Below are 21593 nucleotides of genomic sequence, written 5' to 3' on the forward strand. Positions count from 1 at the left end.
AACGATACAAGTGACCAATATCCGGGATCGCGCAGGACTGACTGGGACTCCTCTAGGCGTCGGACGCGCTATCAAACTCTTCATCCAAGAGATCGCCTTCGTCAACATCTGGCCAAATCAACAAGCCAGGTGAGTACTATGAAAGTACTCGCAAGACAGTTCGGACATAAGGTATAACAAATGCAAACATGAAACACATGAACAAGTTAACCAGAGCGATCAGACATAGAGATAATAAATACTGGGTGCCAAGCGAGGGTCTGAATGACGCCTCGAGCGGAAACTGCAGAATAGTAATGCGGGTGCCAAACGAGTGTCTGAAAGACTCCTCGAGCGGAAAATGCGGAATAATAATACTGGTGCCAAACGAGTGTCTGAAAGACTCCTCGAGCGGAAAAATGCGGAATAATAATACTGGTGCCAAACGAGTGTCTGAAAGACTCCTCGAGCGGAAAATGCGGAATAATGATACTGGTGCCAAACGAGTGTCTGAAAGACTCCTCGAGAGGAAAATGCAGAATAATAATGCCACAGTCGAGCGTCGGGGCGACACCACATAAAGGGCTTATAACAGAAAGTACAGACAGTGCATGCCGCAGTCGGACGTCTGAGCGACATCACATAAAGGGCTTATATCGAAAGTGAGAAACGAGTACACGCCACAGTCGGACGTCTGCGCGACGTCTCATAAAGGGCTTATATTGTAACACAACAATACCATAGTTCGGGAATATAACTTATCACAAGCACGAGACAAATATAATGTTAATCCATCCACAGGAATAACAATGAAATTGAATTTACCACTTGAGCTTGTTCACCGGGGGCAAGTTTTCACACGGATAGATTTGGATGTAAAGTCTACATTACTGATCATGGATACGATGATTTGGAAAGAATTGACTCTGCAGAGTTTGTACTTAACCACAGCCAACGGATTTCAGTAGTCACGGGGACTAGTTCCGTCTACGGTGTTCTGGAAGGAACACGTCTAACCAGTACACACCCAATTTAACCATCCGAAGCCAGGGATCACCCTCGGCAACATTCAGGAAAAACCCTGAGTCGGGGAGGCTACAACCTCGCGTAGCATGGGATCAAATTTCTATACGCGCGCTATAAGGGGGTGCCCCCCCTCTCGGTCCCAACCGGAAACACCCATGCCCCCTGACCGAATGACTGGCTTTAATCCTGGGCCAAGGTACCATCATCCCGGCCTCTCTGTTTGGTGTGTACACGGAAAGAGGTTACCAACTTACTAAACCGTATCCTGGCAATGAGACATGTGGTAGCACGGAAAGGGGAAGGGACGATAACACGGCTCCAACCATGTTAACGTCGGAAAAGTCGGATGACACAAGGCTGGCATGCTACAACAGTACCACCTTGCTGCCCTTCATGTCACCACATGATTAGGCCACCTCTCATCAGAGGTCATCGCAACTTTGGAACATGCGGGAAAAGATCGATAACGTGGCTCCAACCACGTTAACGTCGAAGAGAGTCGGATGACGCAAGGCTGGCATGCTACAACAGTACCACCTTGCTGCCCTTCATGTCACTACATGATTAGGCCACCTCTCATCAGAGGTCATCGCAACTTCGGAACAACCGGGTCGTTGCCTTACAAGCAACGAGGTATTTATCGACACTCACATGCCACGCACAAACTTTCACATGAACATGCAAAACATCTGCCATATCAAATGTTCAAACATGCTTGCCTGGTTCGGAGAAGTCGGAGTCTAGCTCGGCGAAGTTCGCGGCTCCGTCCCCTCTCCCGGAACCTACGGCAATCACGAAACGGGGTACTAACGTGAAAACCAACACATGCACAGAAACTTTGCCAAATATTTTTCAAATAAATCCCATAAAAAACTAGACAAAATTTGGAGATTGACAGAAAAAGAATCACTCAAAAATACCTTTTCATTAAAAAGTTATAAAGGTTTCTGTCCAGGGACCTTTCTGTAATGAAACAGAAAAGTTCCAGGGTTTTAACTGAGAAAACAGAAAACGCTTCGGCTGGGAATGCGCAAGCGCAAGGAGAAAACGTATTTTGCCCGAAGGCGCCAACAGAAAACGGTTCGGGGAAATAAAACAGAGGCTGACACGCGGGGCCCGCATGTCAGGTTTGAAAGCTCGCCGGCGCCCGAAGACGGCGGTGGACGCCGGCGTCGAACCACGGCGAGTTAGGAGAAACGGAGGGTACCAAGAGCTTCAGTGTCTTCTTCCGCGTCGGTGGGTGGTGGACTCGTCCAACGGGGAGCACCACGTCGACGGCGACACTATCTCCGGCGGACGGCGGTTCGGGTGAGGTTGGGGAACTCCGGTGGAGGGCTGCAAAGTACGAATTGAGGCGCGGGTCAGAACGGGTGATGCAAGGAGAAGCTACTGGCAAGAGAATGGGGGCTGCGGAGCACACACGGGGGCGAATCGGGCTGGATCCCGTGGCGGATCGCGGCGGCCGGAGTCGAGGAAGGAGACCCCCTCGCGGCTCTTCCAGTGGCTGGGCGTGCTCTAGGGGAAGTGTAGGGCTGGTGGGTGCTCGAGTTGAAGCTCGGGCCTCTATTTATAGGCAGATCGACGGGGTGGCCGTGAACGGAGAATCTCCGGCGAGCGATTACGGCGGAGCAGTGGGTTGGCAGAGGGTTTGAGCGGTCGGGCAGCATCAGTGGATGTTACGGGACTCGTTTTGCAGCTAAACGGAGCTGGCCCTGGCGTAATGGCGTCTGCCCACGGTGAGGTGACCGCACGGGCTCAACGGCGGCAGAGAGCGCGCTCCGCGCCCTGCGGTTCACGACGAGAGCGGCAGCGCATTCGGGGGAGTGGACGGCCACGCGGCGGGCTCCGGTGGTTTGGGCGGCGCTGGGTGGAGTCGGCGGCGCCGTGTCTCCCGCTGGCGTCCGCAAAGCCGCCGCCGGCGTCGGTCACGGGGCGGCGCACCTTCTGCTGCTCGTCGCCGACGCCCGCAAGATGCCAGGCACTCGTGCGGTGCAGGAACAAGTGGGCGAGGACGAGGAGCAAGGCGACGCGAGGGTACTGGCGAGATCGACGCCCGTTTCTGAAGAAAACGACAGCAGCCACTTGACTGAACTCTGAACTTACTGAATCTTGACAGTGACCAAGCATTGCAGGTGTTCGACAGTAGGTTTTGGTAAAGAGATAAATTTTTCTGGAGCTGTAACTTGGTGAGATGATCACTCAAAGCACCCAGAGGCTGCATGAATTTACTTGGAATTTTTGGAGAAGGTTTTGAATGAATTTCACCAAATTTGGCAAATCTGGTCCAAACTTGCAGTTGATGTAGTTTGAAATTTTTGAACTGGAGACCAGTGGATCTTCATGGTTCTAGGTAGAGGGTTCAAAGGACTAGGAGGGGAAAGAAGTTTGGGGCCAAAAATCAAAACAGAAAATGGGGTTCCTTTGTAAATCTCCAAGTGGTAGAATAGAAGACAGAAAATATTTGAATAGAATTTGAATGGAAAATAAATACATGGGGGGGTTCAACTTGCTGGATTTGATGCAAATCATGATCCAGAGGTGAGGGAAAGGTTAGGAGAGAGGATTTGCACTTATGCCATGGCAAGAAGGAATAGTTGAAAGTGGCAAAGGACTTTCCAAAAGCCATAGTGCATTCTCAAAAATATTTCAAAGGTTATTTTCTCAAATGAAAAACATTTTGTCTTGAGTCCAATGAAAAGCAAAAACCTCCAAGACCAAAGGAAGATCTTGGGTGGATCCAAACAAAACTTTTGCCATAAAGAAAAAAAATATTTGAGAGTGAGAGTTCTCTTGAAGAATTTATTTTTTAAATCACTCCCTTCAAGTCAAATAAAATCTTTTGAAAAATCCAAATAAAAACTTGGGTGTCACAATGGGTCAAGTCAATCACATCATTCTCTAATGATGTGATCCCGTTAATCAAATGACAACTCATGTCTATGGCTAGGAAACTTAACCATCTTTGATTCAACGAGCTAGTCAAGTAGAGGCATACTAGTGACACTCTGTGTCTATGTATTCACACATGTACTAAGTTTCCGGTTAATACAATTCTAGCATGAATAATAAACATTTATCATGATATAAGGAAATATAAATATAAATAACAACTTTATTATTGCATCTAGGGCATATTTCCTTCATCTGCCAACACCTCTGCCTTGCCACCCTCTTCTCCTTGATAGTTATCTTTGAAGTAGTTAGGTGGCCTTTATGGATGAGGATTGTTGCATCAGCAGCTTGGTTTGCTCGGTTGGGCCTTATCTCCTTTGTAGCACCACTTTGACATTAGTTAAGTTTGGAATAGAACTTTCCGAATTGAACCTTTATAAAGGCTGCAGACATTCTAACACTAACCCCCGAAATCTTCTTTAGTCTTTGTTTCTCTTTGTGTGCATATCTTAGTCAGAGAAGTGAAGAAAAGAAAAGAATTGGAAGGATGACCTAATCAGATCTTGAGATTAGAATTTCATGTTCCATTATAACAACATTGTGATGTAGTTGTACCATTTCTGATGAACTTGTATTATTCACAATCATTTATGTAACTCCAATTCCTTCCAACAGTAGGCACGTGCGACACCCCGGAAGACTTGAACCATATATTCTTCACTTGTGTTACGGCTCAATTCCTTTGAAGGTGTTTCAAGGAAGTCCGTGGTGGCGCATGGTGCCACACGAACTTCCCAAATTTGTTCGCAGAACTCCAAACCACGCCCGTGGGCTCCTACCACATTAGGTGGTTTGGGATTGGAGTTCTTGCATGGACCTTATGGACGATCCGTAACAAGCTCGTGATAGAGCATGCACCTCTTCATCGGTCTATTGATGCACTATACAGACTTTGTGGTTTCTTACAGCGCTGGAAACCGCTTAGTCATCGCCCGGAGCACGCCTGCATCGACTCCATCACCGCCGGCCTCCCCTCCATCGCGCTCCGTCTGTTGCCGCCTCCGCCAGCCGAGCCTGATTAGTCGCCCTCTTTCCTGGGTGTGCGACATGTACGTTGTTCTTCTCTTTTGGGCTTGTTGAGTTGTGCCCTTAGCTGAACCTTCGTGCTTTATGTGTACTCTGTGTCGTGTCAGGTGATCTCGTTTGTGTTGCGTTCTTCTTCTGTACTGGCCTTTGTCTTTGGCGGTTTGCTTTATATACAAAGCGGGGCGAAAGCCTTTTTCGGTATAATTGATCGAAACTTGTAATGGCCGGGATTATTAATTTATTTTATGTGATCCGTAACTATTCTTTCTTAGCCAACTGCTTGTCATTCTAATCTCCTATGATATCTGGTTAGTACTTTGCTAATCACATTTTAAAGTTTCCGCCTACTCATTACTTAGCTATTCTAATTGTTTGAAGGAAAACAAACAAATTTCCCTGATGCTTAACATGCATAACGTGCCCGCGAACTACGGGTCATCACTCCAATATTTGCATGTTGCCAATGAGTTACAGGATTGACCACTTCTTTTCTGAGTTACATTGAGTACCACTTCCAAGTTCTCCCCTCAACTCAAATAGTTCAGTCAGTGAAACCAGGAAAAAGAATCACATCAATGGTTCGGAAAGATAATCCGAGCAGCCGTCCTAGCAGATTACTCGTTCGCCCTACATACAAAGTCACAAACACAAGGACAAAATAAATTACTCACCAGCTAGATTAGATGGAAATGAATGTAAAATGTTGAATCCAATCCAGTCTAACATCTTTATGATCGATGGAGATGTGAAATGTAAGATGTTGAATCTGAGGTTGACTGACAGAATTTAACGAACTCGGCTTGGACAAAATTTGAAACCCCTCACCTTTTTTTTTAAATGGAGCCAAAAGACTTGCCTCATTCGTTAATTAATAAGAAGAGTTTAGAGTACATAGAACCGGCTTTACAACATAGCCCATCCAAAAGAAAGACACAAAAGAATTACTGTCGCGGCATGATGATGCTTAAATGCCTAGCACCAGCGGTGACCCACCTTTTGGCCTCCTACTGGATGAGTTCTAGTATGTAGTAGGTCGGCGTCGATTTCTTCCTAATGGTTTCTTGTTTTCACTGGTTTTAATAGTTTCTCTTTTGGGTTTTCCTGTATTTTTCTTTTCCTGATAGTTCTTTTGTTTTCCTTCTTTATGTATTCTTTCATTTTACCTTTTCCTTTCCTTTTCTGTGTTTTCATCGGTTTTAATTGTTTTCCTGTTTGTTTTTTCTTTTTCCATTTATTCCTACTTTATTTTTTTATTTTTTTCACTTGTTAATTTATGAATATTTATTTAAATTCTTGACCATTTAAAAAACTATGATTTTCTCATGAAAATTTTTATGCTTCATCAATATTTATGGTTTACAAATATTTTTAAGAATCCAAGTACATTTTTAAATTTAAGAACCTTTTCAAATATGGGAACATTCTTTGAAATCCATTTTTTTAAATCATGAACAATTTTCTAAAACTCTAGTTTTAAATACGCAAGCTTCTTTTGATTTAAGGAACTTCAAATAAAAATACGATGGCCGGTTTTTTCCGAGGTAGCAACGGTGTGAGCAGAAAAAAGGCTAAGCGAGCGAGCGGAGCAAAGAGCCGAGTTGAGCGAGCGAGAGCTTCATGGGCCTCCCTATGTGAGTGTTATAGCAGCAATTCCACAGTTTCAACGGAATAAGAGCTCCTAAGGGGCTCACACAACCATCATGGGTTGACACCAAGGCTAAAATGTGGAAGGACTCCACGGCCACGTACCAAACAACTCCACTATCGTCTTAGAACAAATATCATCTCCAACAAAATCCAAATGCAATGTACGAATAAAAAAAACCATAACATATTTAAAACTCAAGCCAACAGAGATAAATCCATAACAAACAACTGATCGCAATAATCCGTTGGAGATTTTTTTAATCCTACGAGTGAAGAATGGGTGCGATGAAGCGTGGTAGCATCTAGTATGGATATATGTGCCATGACAAACAAAGGGCCGACTGTCCTCTGGCATTTTTTAGAAGTCAAATCCCCTTTCCACTGCCAGATATATATACAACAAACCATAGTCTTCTTCTTCTTCCCCCAGCGCGAGCCCGTCGACCCACTCTCTTATGCATACCGAACCGTTGGCTCATGCCACCAGCTTGCCAACTTACGAGGCATCGTCTTTGTTGTGCCGCCGCCTCACCCAGCCTCCCCTCTAAACCTCACCGCCCCCCACGTTGGCGACCACCCCCATCCCCCGCATCCAAATAAGTCAATTCTCTGCCTATGACCCATCTTCAGCCGCGTCGTCGTTGGCTCTGACTCATTCCTCCACGGCATTCCTGTCTTCGCCTCTGGGCAACATTTTGCTTGAATTCGACTAAACACACAGAAATCCATGGCGTCTTGTCTCGACCTTGGCGCTATGCTTTGCTGGAACTCAACCGAGCGTGCAGAAAATTTCAAGCCGCTGTGCAATAGCAAACGCGGACAAAAATGTAGTGGTGAGGGCAAAAACTGGTTAGAGCATCTCTAATAGCATATCTATTTTAGGGCCTAACCGTTTTATAGGGCTTTTGAAACGAAAAAGCCCTCTCCAACAGCTACCCTTGTTGCCAATTTTTTTAAAAAAAAATTGGGCAGCCCCAAAAAAGGTAGGGTAACTTTGTATTTCCGGCACACGGGGCTGCTGCCGCAAACACAAAACCGACGTGGGCAAACGCCAACCGCCGTATCGCGATCCGCTGCCGATTCTGGTTCGCTGTCTGCCCTCCGCCGCCCGTAATGGCCGTCGCCGGACCTTTGCGGGCCGTAGGCATCGACTAGTGGTCGCTGAAGCTCCGATGCCGGGCATGGCCCCCGCAACCGAGCGCAGCCGCCGTTGCGGAGGCAACGGCGTGTCATTGTTGTGTTTTCACCACAGAGTTGACCTCTTGTCGTCAACGAGGCCCTCCGCGGCAGTGTAGCAATCACCTCGGCTTCGTCGAGCAGCCGACCGGTTTTCTTCTTCTCGCATTGTAGATGATCGAGCTATTGCCTACAAGGTAAAAAAATGTTTCTCTCGTTTTGTATGTGTGTGCATAAATATATAGTTTGTGATGGAGATTTTGGTATTCAATTGATTCATCCTCTTTGTAGGATGATTTCTCGTCCGGCGAGAAATTTTACATGACTGAAGAGGAGGACATTGCATTGATTTTGATTATGCACACAAACAAGAGGCCGACACATGGTGGTTCTGTTTTCGGCCGTGAATACTTGCGGAAGGACCGACAAGAGGTTCAGCGATACATTTGACGTCGGTTTAGGAATGTCTATGGATTTGTTTCTTCAGATTACCAACTGTGTGAAGCAACATGGTCATGGGAAAGATTTGATTTATACCTTGTACTATCTCATGGGAAAATCAGTGCGGCCGTGTAGAAGGCAAGACTGAGTCCGGCGCTTTCTTAGGGCCTACCATGACACTAGAGATCCCGATGCACATGGAGATCTTCAAAAAGACCTCATGAAGGAGTGGTGGCCATGGCATGGACAACAAGACGCCTACTTTTATCTCTATGTTTCATGTCATGTGTGATGAACTTTGTTGTATTTTTTATTGAATAATTTGGAGGTAATATCATCAGTGGTGCTTAAACTTGTCATCAATATTCACTTTTGTGCATGAACTTGAAAAATACGCCGAATTGGTTCTAGAACTTGGAACGAGCGTGTAAATACGGTGCTAATCCAATCCGCAGAAGTAAAATGCATTGGCGTGGCACCGTATTTTCATAAGCATTCACACGTGACATGGGACTCACTTTTCAACAGATGGCTTGCTATATATATGTCTCTATGACTAGTGGGCCCCACATGTCAACACAAAGGAAAAATCAACGTCAAAAATTGAAATCGCTGTGACTCGAATTTGCGAAGTGGGGCTAGCAAAGGCCTGCCTGAGACACTCCGCTATACACTTTTGCATGACCAATAATGATAACTTTCTTATTGTCTTATGTAGGAACACGTTCATGGCTTTTAAATGAGGTACAGTCAGTGCAACCCATTTCGCACATCTTATGTTTTTCAGAAATTTGTAAACTAATATCACAGTAAACATATTTTGACTACTCACGTGTTATAAATATTATATGTACAAATAAAATACCTTATTTAAAAAATGTTCTCATAATTGTAAAAAAATATTTACTTGGTTACATGCGGATTATATTGAAAACATATAGTAAATACAGAACTATTAATTATTTAGTAAATTTACAAAAAGTATATACCTCGTGGATTATATTCAATTTGTACAAAATAATGGATACAAATATTTTTTATTATTATTCACTTCTGATAACTTTCACTCGTGGCATATATTCTTAATTTCTATATAACTTAAGTAATTTGGAAAATATTTGTATATTATGAATTATACAAAAAAATATAATCCAAAATACTATCTTATTTATATGATTTTTTTTAAAATAAAACATCAATACTGTTTAAAATTACTCGATTTTTTCCTAAATAAGTATTTTTTGTATGTATAATATTTATAACACACGAACGTTTGAACGTTATTTTTATTACTATCATTATAGATATGTACTTTTTACAAATACTAATGTATTTTAAAAGGCTAACAAATGCAACATGTGCCGCACAAACAACAACCCATTTAAAACCACACGAGCGTTCGAAAATTGCTTTTGGAGGCCGAGCTCCATGGAGGCCTAGTCTTGCAAAATTCAAAATTCATATTTTTACATATCAAAAATTCTGAAAAAAAATAGAGATATACATGGAGGCATAATGTACATGTGTGTAAATTTTCAGAACAAAATACGTTGAAATGAGGGCAATGCAAAAATAAAAAATATGGGGCTTTTTAAAACATCATACTATTCATTCTCAAAGTCCAGAATTTTGTCTTTTTTGTACAGGTTGCGTTTCAAGATATTTCATCCTGATTTTTTGCACACATATACATTTCATCCTTTTATACTTGCATATCTATTTTTCAGATTTTATTGAAACCGGGAAGTTGGATTTGAATTTTTCAAAAATAAAGGGCTCCATGGAGCTCGGTCACCAAAAGGCCCTACTCACGAGCGTGTTCATTTATAATATAGGAAGTCATTGTATTTAGTTGACAAGAAGACATGAGTGGTATATTTGTACGGGTCTGCGTTAGCTAGCTTCTCTCTGTAAGTTCGAGTCCAGGAGGGGACTTTCTTTAATCGTTTAATTTTCCTTTATTCTTACATGTGGGGTCCATTGGTCATGGAGACGTACATTAATGCTAATCAAAATACGGTGCCACGTCAACGCATTATATGTCTGCGGATTGGATTAGCACCGTATTTGCGCGCTCGGGCCAAGTTCTATAACCAGTTTGGCGTATTTTTCAAATTTAGACACTAAAGTGGACATTGGTGGCAAGTTTAAGCACCACTGATTATATTACCTCAATAATTTGTGTTGAATTTGATGTTTTGGATGAATTATGTAATAATTTATTGTTTTGGATTGATGAAATTGTTGTTATGTGTGTACTATTTATTTTGTATTAAATTTAGATGAGTATGATGTTTATTTGTTGCAATACGTATGCAAATTATGGAGAAGAATTATACCATGTGGCCGCTGTTGGAGATGTGGTGGACGAGGATTTGTAGCTCACGGGCGCCACACACCCCTATATGAATATAGCATTAAACAATATCAGGAAATCTAAAAAATATATGGAATTTTGGGATATTAACCCTGGATGCCCATTGTACAACCATGTTCGGTTTTCATGGGGAATGAGTGCCCGGCTCCGATACTACAACAAGGCTTGCCCAGCTTCGATACTACAACAAGGTTTATCAGGCTCTGATAAGCTAGGAGTGACGACGGCGGCATATGCCTTCGGCTCGCTCAAATGCTTGTAGTCGTCGCTAGATAGTCTACGGATTTGAATGTAATTTTTTACTCCTGATGTTCTTTATTACCTTGACATTGATGAATAATCGAAAATTTTCTTTTTAAAAAATAGGCCTAGATTGCTATTGGAGCTAAGGCTAAGATTTCAGAGCTGTTCTGCATCGAAAAAAGCGTAAGCCCACTCGCAAAAAAAAAAGAAAAAAGAAAAAAAGCGTAAGCCACTACCAAACCAGCATTGCTTTCCGAGACATGGCCATGTATGGATCACACATGAAGAGGTTCCTTGTCCTCCACGACCACGGAGACGGCGGGGTTGCTGACCTCGAGCAGCTGCTTCACAACGGACCTCATGGACTGCCGATCGATCGGGAGGCTGGAGGCGCAGAGGAGCGCGACGTCGAGGACCCTGCGCATCTCGTCCCTGCAGGTGCATGACTCGCCGGCGAGCCTCGGGTCGAGCACTGAGTCCAGCCCCTCGTCCTCGATGGCACCACGCACCCAGCTCACCAGGTCCCACGGCCCTCATGCTGGTCACCAGCTCCAGTATCACCACACCGAAGCTACACACGTCGGTCTTCTCGGGAATGCACAGCGTATACGAGTACTCTGTAGTTGAGATCATCATCAGTTCATCGGCAACAAATTAAGTAATTAACACAAGTGGAATGAAGTTCGGCGGGACTGGCTATAAGTCAACTGACTGAAAAACAAGATTTGGGTTAGTCGACCGACCCTAACATGTTTCAGTCAACCGTGCCTCTAACTATAAGGTGCATGCTTCATTATGTTAACGCTCTTTTTTTCTTTACCTTTTCCATACTTTACTCAAATTGAATTTTTAAGTTGCAGGTGCATTTGTACAGACCATTCATGCATGCACGTACACTTGTGAACTATTGCCTTCATACATAAATATAAGGCGTACATAAATATAAGATGATTTGAATATTTCAATAGGGACTACGTACAGACTAGAATGAATGAACAAACACAGTAAAACACTTGTGGCATTGGTATTACACTTTCCAAAAAAACTAAAATAAAATCAAAATAATAAAGTTTCTAAGAAAGAATGAAACCCTTTAAGAAGAAAGAAAAAGAAAAAGAAAAAATATCTTTCAAAACTTGCACACAATTTACACCGATGTTACACTTTTTGAAATATGCAAAGAATAAGCATATAATAGTGCATTTTTTGCATTCTACTATAATTTCCAGAGAGTGTAACTAAAATAATGTATTTCCTTTAGGAAGAAAGACAACTAAAAAAACTTGCGCACAACTTTGCACCGAAATTACACTTCATCGTAGTATGTAAAAATAATCATATAATCATGAAATTTTGGCACATATTATATAGTATTTGTTTGTATATAATTACACTCAGCCAAAAACCCACAAAAAAAAAATAATCTATAAAGGAAAGAAAAAGCGAAAAAGGAAAACCCATTGAAACAGAAAACAAAAATAAAAAGTGAAGCGAAAATACCCTTAAATAGCAAAGAAAATGATATAAAAACTAAAAAAATAATCAAAAAAAATTGCACACAATCTGCACATGAATTGCGATTTGTTATAATATGCAAGAATAAAGACATAAATACATAATGTGATTTGTTTTTGCAAAAAGCAAAATTTCTAAAGAAAGTATGAACTAGTAGCATTCGTATTTGATCCATCGTGTCTCTACCTCTCCGGATCAAAATAATAGTGAATTTTTTCGCAAAAATATTTTTTTTCTAAAGAAAGAATGAACTAGTGGCATTGGTATTTGATCCATGGTGTCTCAACTTCTCCGAATCAAAATAATGAATTAGTGGTATCGGTATTACTAGTTAAAAAGAAAGAAAAGTAAAAAACAATAATGATTTTTTTTTGCACACGGTTTGAATAGAAATTGCGCTTTTTTACAATATGCAAGAATAACCACAAATAGTGAAATTGCACAGAAATATATCCTAAGTAGGAATGAGTTAGAGGTATTGATATTACCCTTAAAGAATAAAGAAAATGAAATAAAAACTTAAACCAAATTAAAATAGTGGAGTTAAATACTGAATTAGTGTCATTGGTTCCCCGTTAAGAAGAAATGAACTAAAATATGAAATATTTTGCAAATAATTTGCACAGAAGCTGCCCATTTTTAGTGTACATATTATCATGAAATTTTGGCACATATATATATAGTATTTGTTTCTATATAATTACGCTCAGCCAAAAACCCACAAAAAAAACCAATAAAGGAAAGAAAAAGGGAAAAAGAAAAACCCATTGAAATAGAAAACATAAATAAAAAAATGAAGGGAAAATACCCTTAAATAGGAAAGAAAATAATGTAAAAACTAAAACAAAATAATGACAAAAATTGCACACAATCTGCACATAAATTGTGCTTTGTTATAATATGCAAGAATAAACACATAATATTGAATCTTTTCGCAAAAAAGAAATTTTTCTAAAGAAAGAATGAATTAGTGGCATTGGTATTTGATCCATGGTGTCTCTACTTCTCTAGATCAAAATAATGAATCAGTATTATCGGTATTACCGTTTAAGAAGAAAGAAAAGTAAAAAAATAATAACAAAATTTTCACGCGGTTTGAATAGAAACTGTGCTTTTTTATAATGTGCAAGAATAAGCACAAATAGTGAAATTTCACCAAAAAATCCTAAGTAGGAATGAATTAGAGGTATTGGTATTACCCTTAAAGAATAGAGAAAATGAAATAAAAACGTAAACAAAATTAAAATATTGAAGTTCTCTAAGAAACAATGAATTAGTGTCATTGGTTTCCCGTTAGGAAGAAAGGAACTGAAAATAATAAAACATATAATGAAATATTTTGCAAATAAGTTGCACAGAAGTTGCGCATTTTTTGCAATATGCAGCAATAAGAATATAATAGTGCAATTTTCACAAAAAGGAAGTTTCCTGAGAAGAAATGAGGCATTGGTATTATCATTAAAGAATAAAGGTAAGAAAATAATACTAAAAACCTAAAACCAAAGTTTTGAAGAAAGAATGAATTATTGGCTTACGTATTACTCTTTAAGAAAAAATAAAATGAAATAAAAACAAGAATACAATCAAAATAATGAGGTATTCTAAGGAAGAATGAATTATTAACATTGGTATTACCCTGTAAGAAAAAAAATAGACACTAAAACAAAATCAGAATAGTAAGTTTTTATAAGGAAGAATGAATTAGGAGCATTATCATTACCCACTGAAAAGAGAAAAAAGTTTGCAAAATTTGCACACAACTTTCGCCCTTAAATTACACTTTTAAAGTACGCAAACAGTAACCATATGGTAGTGTAATTTTCGCACATATTGCAAATTATTTATGTGTGTACATTACACTCACCCAACATCCCAAAAGATATCCACAAAATAAAAATAAAACCAACTAACAAAGAGAAACAGAAAACAAAAGGCAAAAGCAGATACATTCATTTGAGGGACAAGTTTTTCCGGACGGAGGAAGTAAAAACAAAAAATATTAAAAAACAAAGGGAGAGAGAGGAGGGCTGGATCACACAGTTAATGAGCTTCGGCCCAGAAGGAAATCGACCGACCCAAATAGGGGTCAGTCAAAAAAGAAGAAGCCCACAACAACAAACAACACAAGTCATGGAAAAAACACAGCACAAATCTCAAAGAAAAATCTAGTGGCCACAAAATCGACTGACCCAAAAGTGAATTTTCAGCCGACTAAAATGTCGAAGTTTGCCATACATACGGATCTATGTATAACAAGCGAGATCCATTCTTACCCAAGGGTTTAAAAGCCGGTAGTAGTTCATCATTTATTTTGATGTAAAAGCTCACAGTGGTGACACACCGCATAACAAGCGAGATCCATTTTTCTCCAAAACCATCCCCTGGACCATTCCGTTTGAGCACTTGATCTACCTGCTAGGAGTAGGATCTATCCCTATCCCGACAGCCATCGCACCTGTTTCTGTTTGCAACTGTATTACCAGACTATCATGCACTCGGGCTCCAAGCTAGCCATGGTCCTCCACACTAGGCAGCAGTAGCACATGCAGCGGCAAACAAACAAAAACCTCCAGCTTTTCGGACGCATACGCTGCAGGCAAGAAAGAAAAGCCAGCACCGCCTCTGCACAATGAGCTAGTACCTGTTCTCTTTCAGCTTTCCACCACAACTGAATAGTGTGCTCGACTTAACTGAATAGTGTGCTCCACTTCGTCAGTACACTGCTAGACTGTCACTTTCTTCTGAAATTGGCTTGCCATGCTATCCGTAGGAACATATTCTTATCCAAGCCTGCCATAGATACGGATCTATGTATATGTGCCATACAACAGCAACAACAAGAGAAAAATACTCAAGTACAAAGGAGTTTTTATAGCCCTAGATCAACCTCGCTAATGGAGTCCCCTGCTGGCTAGTTAAGCTGCATCAAGATTTCACACCTATGTATTCTGCATTGTAAGTAAGTGTGGTGATGCTAACCAAGTGAGCCACTATCAAAGTATTATTATCCTGCTTTATGAGACATGGCCATGCATGGATCACACGTCGAGAGGTTCCTTCTCCTCCACCACCACGGCGGGCTTGCTTCTGACCTCGAGGAGCAGCTTCACGATGGACCTCATCGACGGCCGGTTGATCGGGAGGCTGGAGGCGCAGAGCAGCGCCACGCCGAGCACCCTGCGCATCTCGTCCCTGCAGCTGCAGGACTCGCCGGCGAGCCTCGGGTCCAGCACCGAGTCCAGCCCCTCGCGCTCGATGCCGCCGCGCACCCACCTCACCAGGTCCTTGTCGCCGAGCTCCGGCCCCACGGCCCTCTTGCCGGTCACCAGCTCCAGCATCACCACGCCGAAGCTGTACACGTCGCTCTTCTCCGTGACGCGCAGCGTGTACGAGTACTCTGGAGTTCAGACACATCACGGTCATCAGTTCATTCTGCAAATTAATGAAGTACCGGATAAACAAGCGTTGGCGGCTCACCGGGAGCGATGTAGCCGCAGGAGCCGGCGATGGCTGACACGGCGTTGGGGCCGCTGCGGTTGTCGTCGATGACCCGGGCGACGCCGAAGTCGGCGACCTTGGCGCCGAACTCGGCGTCCAGCAGGATGTTGTTGGACTTGACGTCCCGGTGCACGATCGGCGGCGCGCAGTCATGGTGGAGGTAGGAGAGCCCCTCCGCGGCGTCGACCATGATCCTGCGCCGCATCGGCCAGTCCAGCAGGCCTCCTTTGCCGCCGTGGAGGAGGTCGCCCAGGCTGCCGTTGGGCATGTACTCGTAGACCAGCAGCCCGCGGTCACCGCTGCGGAGGCAGCACCACAGCTTCACGATGTTCTTGTGCCGGATCCTGCCCAGCGTCGCCACCTCCGCCTCTAAGCTGTCCTTCATGCCGTCCTTGTGTTTCCTCGCCGCGGCGGCGCCGCCGACGGCCCGCAGCTTCTTGACGGCCACGACATCCTCGTTCCCGAGGACGGCTCTGTACACCTTGCCCGACGCGCCCGTGCCAACCACGTTGTCCTCGTCGTCGAGACAGCTCAGGAGGTCCTCCTCCTCGAACTCCACATTGTGGAACGAGGTGACTACCCACTTGTTGTCGCCGGGCTGCGGGCCGCGCTTCCTGTGCTGGCTCTGGCTCCGGTACTTGTGCCAGAACCACGCGACGCCAAGGATGAGTATGGCGACGGCAATGGTGAGCACGGACTCGACGCTCCCGACGAGGCTGTGGCGGCGGGCGGCTGCTCTCCGCGCACCGAAGCATGCGCCTCGACAGAGGGCCGGGTTGCCCAAGAAGCTGTCATTATAGATGTCGCCGGAGAACAGAGGAGGCAAATTGCCGGCGAGCCGGTTGTTGGACAGGTTGAACATGCTCAGTTTAAGGCTCTCCAATTGCAAAGGCACGCCGCCGGTGAACTCGTTGTTGGACAGGTCAAGCGAATTCAGCACAGGGAGCTCCCCGAGCTCCGGTGGGATGGTCCCGGTGAGACGGTTATGTGCAAGGTCGAGCTGTGTAAGCTTCTGCCACCGTCGAACACCATGTGGCAGCTCGCCGGAGAAGGAATTGTTCCGTAAATCAAGCCGGGCGAGCGTGGACACATCAGCCAGTGTCGCCGGCAGAGGACCGGAGAACCCGTTGTTGGCGGCCGACAGCTCGACCAGCCTTGTCAGGCTGCCTATATGCGCCGGCAGCACGCCGGCGAAGTGGTTGTCGAATATCAGCAGCTGCGACAGGTTCTTCGCCAAGGCAATGGTTGGCCCCACGGTGCCGGACAGAGCGTTGCCGGCGAGCTCCAGCAGGTACAGGCGTGGCAGGCCCCACATGTCCGGCGGCACGGCTCCAGACAGCCGATTGTTGGGCAGCCGCACACGCGTCAACGTCCGGCATTGCCCCAGCTCCGTCGGAATCGAGCCCGCGAGCTCGTTGTTCAGAATCAGAAGCTGCTCCAGCTTCCCCGCGCTGCAGAGAGTCGCCGGAATGCAGCCGGAAATCCGGTTGTCTGACAGGTCGAGGAACTTGAGCGGGCAGTTCTTCCCGAACTCCGGCAACTCCCCGACGAGGCGGTTACTGAACAGCCTCAGGTCGTTCAACGCAGGCGCCTTATCCAGCGTCGACGGCACGGGGCCTGACAGCTCGTTCTCGTACAGGTGCAAGCTCTCCAGCCTCGGCGCGAGGAACAGGTCCGCCGGTATCTCGCCGGACAGCCTGTTCATGGCGGCGTCCAAGAACCTCAGCTTCTTGAGCCCGCCCAGTCCCCCCGGCAGCCTCCCGGAGAGGTTATTCTTGTAGAGCTCGATCTGGACGAGGTTCTCCAAGCGCCCGATGCTCTCCGGGATCTCGCCGGTGAGGTTGTTGGTGGAGAGGTCGAGGTTGACGAGGCTCCTCAAGCCGCCGATGGAAGACGGTATCCGCCCGACGAGGCAGCACCCGGCGAGCCACAGGACGCGGAGGCGCGGGAGCCCGCTGGGGAAAACGTCCGGCACAGGCGAGGGCGCGAAGGGGTTGTACGCGAGCAGGAGCTCCTGGAGGGAGCTGACATTCGCCAAGAACGCCGGGAACCCGCCGGAGAGGTCGTTGCCGGCGAGGCTGAGCGTGGCGAGCGAGGCGAACCCCGCGCCGTAGCTGCTGGGCACCTCTCCGGAGAAGGCGTTCCCGGCGAGGTCGAGGTGCCTCAAGTTCGGCAGCGCGGCGAGGCAGGGAGGGAGGGGGCCGGCGAGCGAGTTGTAGGAGAGGTCGAGGCGCAGGAGGAACGCCAGCGAGCAGAGCTGGGCCGGGAACTCCCCGGCGAGGGAGAGGTTGGAGAGGAGGAGCGAGGCGATGGCTGGGTCAGCGGAGGACCGGCAGAGGACGTGCGGCCAGCGGCACGGGGAGAGGGAGGGGGAGAGGGACGGGTCCCATGCCGCGAGCGCGGAGGCGGGGTCGGAGAGGGTGGCCTTGGCGGCGAGGAGGCGGGTGAAGTCGGCGGGAAGGGGCGCGGCAGAGGCGGCGGCGAGGAGGAGGCCCAGGAGGAGGAGGGGGAGCAGGGGAGTCATGGCATTGGTGTGGCGTGAGAGCGGAGAAGTGGGAGTGGAGGAAGTGGTGGTGGTGGGCTTAATTGCTGTTCTTCGCGAATCTCTCAACTGCACACCAAACTGCAGCGGAATCAGGCTCTGCTTCTGCTGTTTCCAGCGTCTGAATTTCTTGCCATTGTACAGTACGCCCCTGTGTAGCGTGCCTTGTGCAGGACGGGCTCGAGGGAGCCGGGTACTCAAATACTACAATATTTACACGCTGCAAAAAAGTTAGAATGTCTTTTTTTTTAGGCAAATCAGAGAGCTTTATTCAGATAAAAGCATTCCCCGGACAGTCAGCCAGAAGGCTGGTCACAAGGAAGCTAGGGGTTTCTGCAACCCAAGTTTCGGTCACATTCAAGGTGCACGCATGTTTTGCACAAAGATGTGCCGGCACATTAGCTGCCCTGTTTACATGATCAATATCAAAGGAAGTGAAAAAACTAATAAGCTCTCCTATTTCTAACAAGATCGGAGCCACAATAGAACGGGAATTGTGGCGAGTTCTCCAGAGCGTCACCAGCTCCAAACAGTCTACCTCTATTATCACATGCCGAAAGCCTCGAAGTGTGGCAAAGCGAACTCTTTTCCGCAGCGAAAAAGCCTCAATGATTAGGGGGTCAAACACCCCTAAATATGGTTTACTCCATGCTCCGAGAAATGCATTAGACGAACGGGCAACTTCACCTGCACCCCTAAGTTGGAATGTCTTTTGTAAATACACATACGCTGCATATAATGTATACTACGTACCTGTGCAATTTGATAGCAATACACTTTCACACGTGGCGTGCAATACAAAAAGAAGAATATGTATCTTAAAATAGACCTTTTTTGGTTGGTCGACAGGGATTTTGTTTTTTCTGTGTAGCTTATACAAATCACTGTATACTTTAATTTTTTTATAGGTCCATAATAAGCACGTACAAGATTTCATATAATTGTTTTCAAGACATTTAAAATGTTTTTTCTTTTTCTTTTTTAAAATGCTGAGCTCCGTGAAAGCTCACCTTAAGATTAGTTTAGCCGCATAGTTTTTCCTAGTAAACGTGCTCGTGCGTTGCAAAGGTATGGATATTGTTGTAATCTTAAAAATAAACGAAAGTCAAGCATACTAAATATTAAAGAATTAAAATAAATAAGTGAACAATTGAAAATATATAATTGGTTCATATAATTGATTTTTATTTTATTTTAGGCCATGGAGAATTTTGTACAATGTATTATGTAAACAATCCAAATAGCATGAAATTGATAAGAATTGACGTCACATAACCAGCCATACCCAACCGTGGTCCAAATGACCTGAATTTCGTGAATTATTTCGATGTAGAAGAATAAGCGATCATGTGATTCTTTTTATCCTCCTAGGAGCTTGCCCTTCCTTTAAAATAATAATAATATGGATTTACTTATCTCTCACTTCAGTAGAAAAATCCGAGTTTATACCAGATTATGTGCAATCTGGATACATGTGATAGCACTGTTGCAAAACAGAGTTGTCTTTTGTCTTCTTCTCGCAAGGCCCTGCAGGTACCCAAGATCCCGCCGCTCTCACCTCCTCTTCTGAGAAAGGTGACGCGTAAGGATATCGTTCTCTTCTGCCGTGACTTGTGAAATATCATCTGTTTGGGTCTCGTTAAGGGTGACGTTCCCTTCATCCGGTGCCCCGAACAGATATTTGTAGTAGCTGGTGATATACTTTTTGAGCTCCTCATGACCTTCGATCCGCCCCTCATCCTGTTGGAGACTATGAATACATTTCTTCCTATGTCGACCGTTGGCGACCAATTGGAAGTATCTTATATTACTGTCTCCCATTAGGAGATTACTCTTGTAGTGGAAGGCAATGTTCCCATTGATGGTGAGATGACCGTGGTGACTTCGTCAACTTTAAGCTCCGCAACTTCGATCCGTTCTTCAGTAGGCGTTGCGTGAGTGTGTATAAGTGATGGTGTGGGTGTGTGTACATCTACGTCATAATCGGAGTTTGTCAAAATATAACTGTAGAACATAGTATTCACTGATGCTACAGATTGTGATGGACGAGAAGGCTGAGGGGCAGAGAAGTCATGACACTAGTGTGGGTGAGAGCACAGGAGTGGAAAACCCCTCATCCCCCCATCGCTCCTAGGAGCGACATGAGGTAACCCTAGTCGCTATTGTCGACAACAACAACAACCTTTAGTCCCAAAGTTGGGATAGACTAGAGGTGAAACCTATAGGATCTCGCAACCAACTCATGGTTCTGGCACATGAATAACAAGCTTCCACGCACCCCTGTCCATGACTAGTTCTCTGGTGGTACTCCAGTCCTTCAGATCCCTCTTTACGGACTCCTCCCATGTCAAGTTTGGTCTACCCCGACCTCTCTTGGCATTATCGGTACACTTTAGCTGTCCGCAATGCACTGACGCTTTTGGAGGTCTGCGCTGGATATGCCCAAACCATCTTAGCGCCAGTATGGACGACACATCCATTATCCCCGTGGCAGCAACTTCAAAAATGTTGCCATGACGACCAAAAAACATGTTGCCATGGTTAGTAAAGATTCATTTTTTCCATGGAAACTTAAAGCATGCTGCCATGTTAATAAAAATGTCACCCATCGCAGTTTTCAAACTTGTTTTGCCAGGTCAACTACTACTGCATACTTTGCCATAATGTCAATGAAATATGATTTTTTCTAAAAAAAATCACAAAATTGCCGTGATTTTGGAGGACAAATTCCAAGGATTGGGCAACACAAAACAATTTCTCTGAAAAATTGCATTTTGATTTGGGACACAAATATTTTCTAAAATTGCCCATGTGACTTCCGACTATTTCCCATGTAAACCAAAGTTGGCATGACACATAACCAAGAGTAATAAATTGCTACTTTGTAAACCCCAATTTGTGATCACAAGAGCCAACACAAAATATCATGGCGACACCCACAGTTTGGCAGAGTGTGAACTAGATCGTGGTTTCGTACATTTTGCAATCTGCAACGATGATTTTTTTCTCATAATAATATATAGAAAATTTAACCGCGCCACACTGGCACAATGGCAATGACAGTCATCTCTTACCTACCATGTCACTCCCTTTTGTACTACCATGTCTAGATATAAAAACCTGCCACCTGACTGAAAACAATGGATCGTGCTTTAAAACAGCACGCGAGAA

General features: G+C 44.5%; 1 protein-coding gene across 1 annotated transcript; it reads right to left on the reverse strand.

Annotated features, from left to right (window-relative positions):
• Nucleotides 1-15143: 15143 nt before the first annotated feature.
• On the reverse strand, nucleotides 15144-18463 carry LOC123051628 (receptor-like protein kinase HSL1). The gene is made up of 2 exons (XM_044474578.1): nucleotides 15860-18463; nucleotides 15144-15779 (listed from the first exon to the last, which is right to left on the reverse strand). The coding sequence occupies exons 1-2, from the start codon at nucleotides 18402-18404 to the stop codon at nucleotides 15421-15423; spliced, it is 2904 nt and encodes a 967-aa protein (XP_044330513.1). The 5' UTR covers nucleotides 18405-18463; the 3' UTR covers nucleotides 15144-15420.
• Nucleotides 18464-21593: the final 3130 nt, after the last annotated feature.

Source organism: Triticum aestivum, chromosome 2D (assembly GCF_018294505.1).
Source record: "Triticum aestivum cultivar Chinese Spring chromosome 2D, IWGSC CS RefSeq v2.1, whole genome shotgun sequence".
Classification (NCBI taxonomy): Eukaryota; Viridiplantae; Streptophyta; class Magnoliopsida; order Poales; family Poaceae; genus Triticum; species Triticum aestivum.

Excerpts from the sequence above, each read along its gene's own strand:
- LOC123051628 (XM_044474578.1), bottom strand. The coding sequence starts at position 18,404 with ATGACTCCCCTGCTCCCCCTCCTCCTCCTGGGCCTCCTCCTCGCCGCC. Across the intron at positions 15,780-15,859 it reads CTGCGGCTACATCGCTCCCG|AGTACTCGTACACGCTGCGC; the intron begins GTGAGCCGCCAA and ends TCTGAACTCCAG.